This window comes from Ostrinia nubilalis, chromosome 20 (assembly GCF_963855985.1).
Source record: "Ostrinia nubilalis chromosome 20, ilOstNubi1.1, whole genome shotgun sequence".
Taxonomy (NCBI): domain Eukaryota; kingdom Metazoa; phylum Arthropoda; class Insecta; order Lepidoptera; family Crambidae; genus Ostrinia; species Ostrinia nubilalis.
In genome coordinates, this window is record NC_087107.1 from 10,812,923 (window position 1) to 10,823,048 (window position 10,126).

At 35.2% G+C, this 10,126-nt stretch overlaps 2 protein-coding genes across 3 annotated transcripts; one reads left to right on the plus strand and one right to left on the minus strand.

The window, feature by feature from the left end:
* Nucleotides 1-467: 467 nt before the first annotated feature.
* Nucleotides 468-3,782, minus strand: LOC135081639 (uncharacterized). The gene has a single exon (XM_063976392.1). The coding sequence runs from the start codon at nucleotides 3,633-3,635 to the stop codon at nucleotides 1,929-1,931; it is 1,707 nt and encodes a 568-aa protein (XP_063832462.1). The 5' UTR covers nucleotides 3,636-3,782; the 3' UTR covers nucleotides 468-1,928.
* A 375-nt stretch (nucleotides 3,783-4,157) lies between these two features.
* LOC135081645 (mitochondrial pyruvate carrier 2-like) lies at nucleotides 4,158-9,530 on the plus strand. 2 transcript variants are annotated; one of them, XM_063976402.1, is made up of 3 exons: nucleotides 4,158-4,434; nucleotides 4,515-4,555; nucleotides 8,649-9,530. In XM_063976402.1, the coding sequence occupies exons 1-3, from the start codon at nucleotides 4,350-4,352 to the stop codon at nucleotides 8,871-8,873; spliced, it is 351 nt and encodes a 116-aa protein (XP_063832472.1). In that variant the 5' UTR covers nucleotides 4,158-4,349; the 3' UTR covers nucleotides 8,874-9,530. The 2 variants fall into 2 exon arrangements, with proteins under 2 accessions (XP_063832472.1, XP_063832471.1); XM_063976401.1 differs by lacking the exon at nucleotides 8,649-9,530 and adding an exon at nucleotides 5,333-6,852 and having other exon boundaries at nucleotides 4,179-4,434.
* Nucleotides 9,531-10,126: the final 596 nt, after the last annotated feature.

The window sequence follows — 10,126 nt, forward strand, 5'->3', positions numbered from 1 at the left end:
ATCATTAATGAGGTTTGATGCTTGGCAAGTATTATACAAGTCTTTTAGTAAACTCTTTTACCACTTATAGCTTTAAGAAAGACATAAAAGTTAGTTACAAAGACACCAGAAGTCTTGGTCAATGTGATTTAAGCCTCTAGCACACTGGTGACGTAGAGGTTTGACGTAATTAAAACAAAGATGTTTAAGTAGTATATTGCCCAACTTCGATAATTTGACTATCAATGGAAAATCTTGAAACTCCATTACAAAATCGATAGTCCTTTGCACGAAACTATCTATCGCCTACTATAGTCTTTTTCACGTAAGATGATCCGTATGACGTTTCGAATTTGAAAGTTATAGAGATGTCACATAGCTAAACCATAGCGATTTATCTATCGATTTTTTTCTAAGAGTTAGTAAAACCTACTTTTAGAGAAATATTTTGTATAGGTGCCATCTAACAAAAAACATGTTTTTTTAATTACAAATATATTTGAAACAATTTTTATTGATAATATTCAAATTCCATGGACTTCGTGTTCAAAAAAACGATTCCTAAAAAGTACTGGTTCTATTTATTTAAGTTAAAAACTATTAATTTATTTTCAATGCGTTTATTAAGTCAACAATCGAAAAATATAGTTGATTTTTGTGATGTTTTTAATAACAAAGTATTCACTGCAATCGATTAATGAACCGCGAAAATAATCGATTTTGTTATATAACAAATACCCCAGCACTAAATCTATTCCGTTTTACACATTGCGTACATTAAATAAAAAATATTTTTACATCGTATTTAATTAAAATATAATCAATAGACTCAGATTTTACTATATATTTCAAGACAAGTAAGTTATTTTTTTTTATTATATTGCTAATGAAATACAAATATTTTTTCAAAAATATTCTGCATATGTAGTATGCGTAATATGGATAACTTTGAAGTGTCATACGGATCATCTTAGGTGAAAAAGACTATAGTTATAGACACTCACATAGCGCTCGTCGCTCACGTCGCGTAACTATCACGCCAAGTAGTGTGCCAGGGGCTTAAATAACAGGATTTTCCTCATAATTTACCATTCACCAAGATTGAGCACTTTCAAAGTTTGAACACATTTTGTTATACAACATAAATCACAACGGCAATAATTAAATCACAAGTTATACATATAAAAGCTGCAATACATATTATATTGGGACAAACAAATACTAAGTTTAATTATCACTACAAAACCAGCGGTGGGCGAAGCATTGTACTTAATTAGGCAAACATTGATTGTATTAAAAATAATAAATGGCTGGTTCATATTTTACTACACTATAATTCAATTTATTGTCATTATAATAATTACATAATGTATATTTATTTTATCAACAATCATTTTACTTATTGCTATCACAGTTGTAACTATGTAAATAGAGCCAGGTTTACAGTAACTTTTAAGTTACATAATTTAAAATTTTAAAACATTTAAAGACCATGATAAAAGGAATTCAATTGAATACATGATAAGATTTTTAGATTTCTCTATGAGTCACATTAAAATTTATTGAATATTTATTCAATTTACATAAAGTTTATTTTCAAACATTAAAAAGTTTAAAATCATTTCCTTGAAGTTATTGGGGTAGGTTTAATGAAAAATTATTTACTTAAGGAGAGATCATTCTCAATTTTCATATACCTACTGAAGCATAATATCTTTCTGTTTGCAAGAAGGCTGATATTGTTTTTGTTCAACATAAGGGTTTATTCACAAATTATTCTAATTGGCTGTAATAAATAGCAGCCTACCATAAGTACCATTGCTAACTAAGAGATTAAATAATATAATTAAAAGTTGCCTTAAAATAAAGTTAGTGAAACAAATATTCAAGAATCCTATGAATTCTAGGAATTCAGAACACATTATAAACTGGTAGAATAAAAACTTAAACTAGTTGTTTTGTCCATGCCAGTGGTCCTGGGAGTATGGGGGCAATTCCATAGGCATTTTGTTGTACACATTATTTACACTTGGCACTGGATTGGCAGGTGGAGGCTTCTGAGCATTCGCTTGTCTAAACTTTGTTGAGTATTTGTAAAAATCTGACATTTCAAACGGTTTTGTCTCCTCTCTATACGGTATACATTTGCCCTGCTCTATAACTGTCAAGTTTTTCGGAGAGTCAAGTGATACAGCACTCGGAGACAAAACAGGAGGACTGTGAGGCACTTGGTTAGGACTCTGCATCGCAGAATGTCTACCCGATGAGATCATTATCTCGTAAGCTTGAGAGTTCCCTATACTAGAAGTCCTTTTTAAGCTCGATGACTTTTTCAAGAGAGGAGCTTCCGATTTCGTTGGCGAATCTAAAGACGTTTCGTACCATTGTTTTTCCTTCACTTTCAGGTCATTTTGAGAGAGTGGCGAAAACTTGTTCATACTCACAGTATCGAAGTTTGATTGGGAGTACCCTGAGAGCTGGCTCACTGGGCTCATGGCATCAGGGTACGCACGCCTATCGTCTCGAGTGTAGTCATCAGTTGAAACTTGGAGTTGCTGCATATGCACCGGGTTTCTGATAACATTACGTTCCCGCAATGGCAGTGTGTTGGGCACGGTTGCAACTCTCTCTATAGGTAAATGCAATCTATCAGATTGTTCCTGGATATCCGGTTGAGATCTGTGTTGGTACGCTGACATTGGAGGTCGGTAATTGTCAGTTATATTTTCTAGATGGTGATTATAGTCGCTGTGGGAAGTGAGATGATAAGTCTGGGTTCTCTGTAAAGTATTTCTGCGGACGGCTTCTGGTCTCCGTTTGGTCTGGCCCTGCATTTGATGATGGTGCAGACCACTCAGGTGTTGATTCTGACCTTTTAAGTGGGATGCATATTGGTACAGCAGCGGTATATTACGCATGCCATTCGGAACTGGGTGAGGAGCAACACTGCCATGAGTGTGATGGGTGGTAATGTCAGGATGGCTAGAACTAAAGTGGGTTTCTCTTAATCGGGAAACATTATGAGCATCTGGAGCACCATTGTAGTATATCTTATTCATATATTCGGTCGTCATTGTATGGTGTCTATGCATGGGCCCTTGCAGATCATTGTGCATATTTTCTGGTGTAGGCTCATGACGACCTGCTAAAGCAGGATATGTGTGCGACGTGTGAATAGAAAATGTATCTGCGTTTCGATCTTGAGGCGGCGAAGGAAAGAAATTGGAACAGCTCGTTTCTGGACGCCTCATGTGTCGTGAGTGAGAACTTTTAGTCGAAATACCCGATATGGAAGGAGTGGATAGTCTGTGTGTAAGGTTTTTGCGTGCATTCTGATCGCCATCGAGCATGCGGTCCCCAGTACCGGCTCGCAGGCGACGAGACGATGTATCGGAGCCGTCGTGGACATCGTTCCCATCTGTAGATCTATCGATACTTTTCACACTCCCGAGTCTTTCACGCTGCGGTACTTCTGGGCTCAAAGGCGCCTCAGGGGGCATAATACCCGTCAGCTGAACTTCTTGGACGCACAACTTGTATAGCTCCTCATTTTTGGCTGCGAGCATTTGCTCCAATTCCTTCTTACGAGCTTGAAGCTTCAGAAGCTTATCCTGCTTATCTGAGTGCAAATCGCTACCCATTGTGCTTGTACCCATATTCAAAACGTAGTCCAAAACAAATAAACCATGAGTTTGAAGAATAGTTACGAAAATAAATAAGAAAAATCAATAAAAGTAAAATAAACAAAGAAAATTAAATTCTTCGACACTGACACATACACGACATCCGCGCCCATGTTTAAAAAAAAAGAAATAGTGATGTTATGCTACCATTTATTTACAGTCGAATATCGGTCCACCAAAGGTTTTAAACACAAATCAGATAGGATCGATATAAAAAATCGAACCAAAAAATTAAAATTCAGCTAACAATGGTGTTTTGTCTTACTCAATCAACATAACATTTGACGCTATCGGCTATATACAAAAATTTTTGAATGTTTTTGCTGATTTTGTAGGGCAAAACACGTGCTGGAGATGCTGCTAAAGATGAGTAAAAAGTATTTTTTCTTTCTAGTTTTTGTTTGTTGATTTTTTTAACAAATAAATAATTGCAAATTTTGTCGTATGTATAAATACCGTTATCGTTATAAGATGTGTGGGCAGAATAGACCCCCGTCCCATACTTGTCAATGTCAGCCGTCAAGTTCACACGTCATTTTCCTTATCAATCGCTTATCAAATCAACCAGTCTCGTCACGGCCGATTCGAGTGGAGATGTAAATTCTTCTTATTTGAAGAACCTAAATTAGTAGTTCCACTCTTACATAACCCTCCAGTATCCAGTTCCACAAGCTTTCATCCAGCAAAATGTCGAAAGTGTACAAATTAGCCGTCACAGCTGCCGACAGATTCGTCCCCTCCAAACTACGTCCGCTATGGGAGCATGAAGCTGGTAAATTTAAGACGCAATTACTTTAACTTAATGTCCATATATAGATCATACTACCTTAAACTATTCACTATGTATTCCAGGTCCGAAAACCATATTCTTCTGGGCCCCTGCCTTCAAATGGGTAAGTAACATTTGCAATGCGGATATCTTCAAGGTCGGGCTATTATTACCCCGGGACCTTGCTAAGGGCAACAAACAGTAACGGCTGCTGCCACAATTAATTCTTATTTAAATACATCACAATATAGAACACGTTTTGTCGTGACCAAGAATATAAATTAATTATGCATGTGCATCTGAAATTAAATGCATCAAAATTTTGTATGGGCTTAGTTTCCAATATAAATAATTTAAACGAGCATGTTTGGATTTTCTGATGCTCTGAAAAAAAGAAGATAAAAAAATTTCAAACATTCAAAAACTTAACTGATACTGATCATGCATAACATTATTTGGTTGTATGGATATCATTGATTGTGAATGTTTTTAATCATCATCATAATATCATATCAAACTAGGGAAAATATTTAATTCAAAAACTTTTTATGTTATGCATCAATTATAAAACAATTTTTATTGTATCCAGATATTTTACTTGACACAAACTAAATAGATAATTAAATTAATTTTGTGTCACATTCTCCCTTCATAAAAAAACAATCCTTTAACATCATTTGTTATTGTTACATTTTCCCTCCTTTGATGTACTCTAATACCCCTTATTCATAAAAACACACCACTAGCTTCTATTTTATCCCCATTCATCTCTAGCAGTGAATAACTGCCCATGAGATGTTAAAAGTATAAATGTGAGCCAAAGTGGTTTCATAATTATGTTTTTATTAATAAGGGGCTGGTCACCAGGTGTGTTTCTCATTCATCATCTTAACACTTTCAGGGTTTGGTGATAGCTGGGTTGGGTGACTTGAATCGGCCTGTCGAGACTTTGTCCATACCCCAGTCCGCGTCCCTAGCAGCCACCGGACTCGTCTGGTCCCGGTACTCCCTTGTAATCATCCCAAAGAACTACAGTTTGTTTGCGGTCAATGTGTTCGTAGCTATAACCAATTTATACCAGATCGGTAGGGCATTTAAACACCAGCAGTCTCTGAAAAATAAACAAGCCTAAAGCTATTATACGATTTTGGTTGCTGTTCGCTTATTATCTGTTTATTGTTAAGAATTTAGCGCAAAATGGTTAGGTATAGTGCCAAAATTTGTTATAAGGCATTGAAATATATTTATAATAGCACCAAAATCGTATGTAGCCAGCACTGCGCTTAGATTAGAAAGGGAATAGACAATTTTGTTAAATATTGTGTAGGCTAGAAAATCAATCTCAATGGGTATTTAAAGTAAGTGTCTTATTTATTTTTAGAATACAAACCACTTATACACGCGCTCAAGTAGCTGCACTTTTATAAAAATGTGGTTTTAGCATAAAACCAACTTGTACTGTTTTTCGATAGGAGATTTCTTTGGACACAATTTTTTCGGAAACCTTGAATTTAACAATTTTTGAAATTGTTGTTTAGATAGAGTTAATGAATATAGCGTCATTCGTCCAATATTGCGCGAATTATATCGCGCAGGCCCATTATTGATTAATGCTAATCTATCGAAACATATTTCGGACTAAATTACGTAGTATTAAAATTGAGACTCAAATTGTTAACGTTTTTAGCTAAAAGTAACGTGATAAATTAAATAGATAGGTATTCGCTCTACTTAAATTGTATTATACAAAGGGGGAATTATAAAACAGTAACATTCAGTTATGTTGTTTTAAAAACAAATACCCCGTCTCTTCAATCAGCCTCATCAACCTGGGATTAATATAGTAAAGTAGGTAGAGCTAATTTATAAAATCGTATTTATCACGGCTTTTCTAAATTCTAAGAAGTGATTTAATTTATTCGGTGCTCTAAATTAAGGTATAAGTGGTTGTTCCATGCTATTGTGATATGATACGTAAGGACATCAAGTTTATGATGATAGTTTGTGCCCGATGCAAGCAAAGAATTTTATTAAGAGATTTTTCTAAGGGTTGGAAACTTTATTGGGTCTAAAAACTAAAGACCTAGAAAAAAGTTATTTTAAATTAAGGCCTAATTTTATACATTGCCGGAAAGAAAAACATTAATATAATGTTAAATCTTAATTACACAGGCCGAATTTTAATAAGTATAGGTTTTGTTGTTTAAAATTGGCCCTGAATTCAGCCTTTTGTCTATATTCTCATTTTTTTTTCTTTTCTTGCATCGTATGCAAAAACAGTGTAGGTAATTCTAGTAACATGCGGGTATACAAAACATACCTTTGTAAATCAAATGACACATTAAAATATATATTTTGTAAAAATATTGTTTATTTTTGTAATACCTTTTACAAGTGCAAAATATATTTATTATTTAATGACATTATTCTCTTATTTCTTCCTCGTTTCTTCTAATACCTTGTTCATTGCTTTTTTTAACTAAATCATTTTGGGTTTCTACTAATCAGTGACGTTTTTCTGACTCAGTTTTATTGTAAACCAATTAACCTTTTCATTTCTGTCATAAATCGTTTTAATTCCTATCAAAATACCAATAGGAATCTTGTTTCTCATTCATTCAATATTCTTCAATTAAATTAAATTATTTAATATTAAAATTCGATTATTACTCTTAAGTAAGTACCTACTTACAGTAAGCAAAACAAAGAATAGTAATACTTATTTTATAATTCCTATTGAATAAATAATTCATACCATTCAACTAACTATATTTTACTAAACCAAGCATGGATTGGGTGTATTGGATGGCAAGCAGGTATGCAAAATTTGACTTATTCTTAAAAGAAATTCGATTTTTACGAAAAGAAAAATGTCACTAACACATTTTTTGAGAACGATATTAAAATTAAATATTGTTAATTAAAACACTTTACTCTCGTCTCTATCACTAATTGTTAATGTTGACCCACTCTGGCGTTTCTTCCGTGATTTCGCATAGGGTTGAGTTGAGACACTACTCCAACGTTTTGGGTTCGATTCCTAGGACGGAAAAAGCTAAGCAACATTGTAATAGGTTCCTTTTAAGAGTTTTTGTTAACAACTAGAAAAATATGAGAGTAGAATCTGACAAAGGATGATGGGCAACAATGTATGGAAAGTGGTACCCGCTCCAATAGCCATAACCGATATATATTTCAAAAGGTCTTTAGATGTAGGAAAATGTCTGCTATGGGGCCAGTTCTAATTCACGTTTTGAAAGCAGTAATTCCACTATGTAATAATGAAAGTATAACACAATCATCCATGTATATGAGTATGTATTATGACTACAATATATTAATATAACTAAAAGAAGCAATGAAAAGGAAAGGATTATACCTACGACGAACTACCCAAGCTATTAACCCTTTATTCGCTTTCATCATCATCATCATGATCATTTTAGCCATATAACGTCCAGTTGAACATAGGCCTCCCCCAATGATTTCCACAATGGCCGGTTGGTGGCGGCCTGCATCTAGCGCCTTCCCATTACCTTTATGAGGTCGTCGGTCCATCTTGTGAGTGGACTTATTGGGTCTTGTAGATTTATTCGCTTTAGCCACCCATAACAAAACCTTTAACAAGTAATAAAACTCCCCCCTTTATTAATAAAAGTTACACCCTAGTTGAACTCTGGCTTTAATTGTCATTTGGTATGGAAATGTCATTTTAATCCAAGGTTCATCCTAGGTATAACCTTTTTTTAATAAGGGGGTAGTAGTTCTTCAAATAAAAACATTTATTTCCCTATCAATAATTATAGAGTTGAGGAAGGATGCTGGAGCAGTAAACCCTTCATGCTTCGCATAATATAAGTACCATACGATGTACATGTATGATACTTCGGTTACACAAAAAATATGTTTATCTTCGAACGCAACTAGATCTGAGGATGGTGGCCATAGTAAATGTTGTTCGTCTTGGTAAGACCTTTCAAATGACACTACAAACATAACTATAGGAGCCGGGTACCATTCTGCAAAAAAGTATGTTTATTTTCGAACACAACCAGATCTGAGGCTGGTGGCCATAGTAAAAGTTGTTCATCTTGGTAAGACCTTTCAAACGATACTAGACACATATCTATTGGAGCCAGGTACCATTTTGCCCATTGTCCTTTATCTGTTTTTTTACAATCACCGCCTCCAATTCATCCACCACTTTGATTTTCCAGGCCCTAGTCCTGACGTCCATAGACGACTTCCGTCGGCCATTAGATAAGGTGTCGACGTCTCAGTCCGCGACCCTCGCAGCCACAGGCCTGATCTGGACCCGCTACTGCCTCGTCATCAGGCCCATCAACTATTCGCTCTCACTCTGCAACTTCTCGCTAGGTGTTGCTAACGCTATCCAGTGCATGAGGGCGTATCGGTTCCAGCATGGTCTTAAAACTTTTTAAATTGAAGCCTACCCCGTCTTAGTCCATTTATAAGATATTTCAGCTTGAGACAGATTTAGCGCAAGCCAAAGATCTTTAAACAAAGTCTGAAGAAAACTCGGCTCACTTTACAACTTGATAACTAATAATTCGCTTACGCTATCTCCTGGTTCAAGGTAATTTATTAACCTACTTGAGCACTAAGAATACGGGGTTTAGAAAAACGAGGTTTGTTTGAGGAAAAATGGAATCTTCGAATTAGAATGTTTAAGTTGCCAAGATTATCTTGAACCAAATAGTAAATGGAGCTACAAAAAAAAATTCCTGGTAGGTTCATTTGAACGGATAAGTTTGCCTACCACTTAATGCAGCGTATGCCCGGAATATTTCAACCTGAAGGAATGTAAGTAAATTAATTCCAATTCCAACCTAGTAAATAACATGTAGCTTAAACCTATAGTGGGATGGAAAGATTGTAGTATAATATGCACCTCTTGGATGAACCTACCACCCTACTCCACATTCAACTAAGCATGGTATTCATTGATCTGTACTTATAAATAATAAATACACGCCGAAGACTTGAGCGTGCAATACTAATTAATTACATTCATTGGTAGGCTTCATCGTACAGTCACCGGCACATCAATCTATCTATACTTACCTACTTACTTTAAATAAGTAGATACTGATGGCACTGCAATATCGTACGTATTACAAGTACATAGATGTCACAGTGCTTAATTGGATGTGCCGTCGTTTGTACCTCCCTATAGGTACTTATTTGTAATAGACCCTGTAGAAACTGTACAAAGTATAATAATGTAGACTCAGTAGTTAGTAGTCACTAACACAATTTGGTATGTAAATCAGCTTTGTACAAAATAAGTATTGAGTCAATGTGGTTTTTTGACCGCTGCTACTTGTACCTTAAACAAATCAATAGTATTTTAATCAGTCAATTGTATTGTACTAACTAGGTAGGTACCTCTACTTATTAGAACTATAATAATTAATTACTGCTATTTTGTACCTGGGTGGGGGAAAGTCAAGTGACTTATTAACAGAAAACAGAACAAAAACTTAATGGTATAGTCTGGTCGCCGAGCACGTAGAATGTTGTCCAATGACCCCAAGCTACCCATCCTTATCGCTCGTGCGTAATTATGTTGCTGTTGCGTTCGCACACTCACTGCGGGCGCCCGTCGCACAGTCGCGACAGCAAGACCGGGCTTTAGAAACTATAATATTGTTTGTTCAAATGAATTCCAAAT

Excerpts from the sequence above, each read along its gene's own strand:
- LOC135081639 (XM_063976392.1), bottom strand. The coding sequence starts at position 3,635 with ATGGGTACAAGCACAATGGGTAGCGATTTGCACTCAGATAAGCAGGAT.
- LOC135081645 (XM_063976401.1), top strand. The coding sequence starts at position 4,350 with ATGTCGAAAGTGTACAAATTAGCCGTCACAGCTGCCGACAGATTCGTC. Across the intron at positions 4,435-4,514 it reads GCTATGGGAGCATGAAGCTG|GTCCGAAAACCATATTCTTC; the intron begins GTAAATTTAAGA and ends TATGTATTCCAG. Across the intron at positions 4,556-5,332 it reads GGGCCCCTGCCTTCAAATGG|GGTTTGGTGATAGCTGGGTT; the intron begins GTAAGTAACATT and ends TAACACTTTCAG.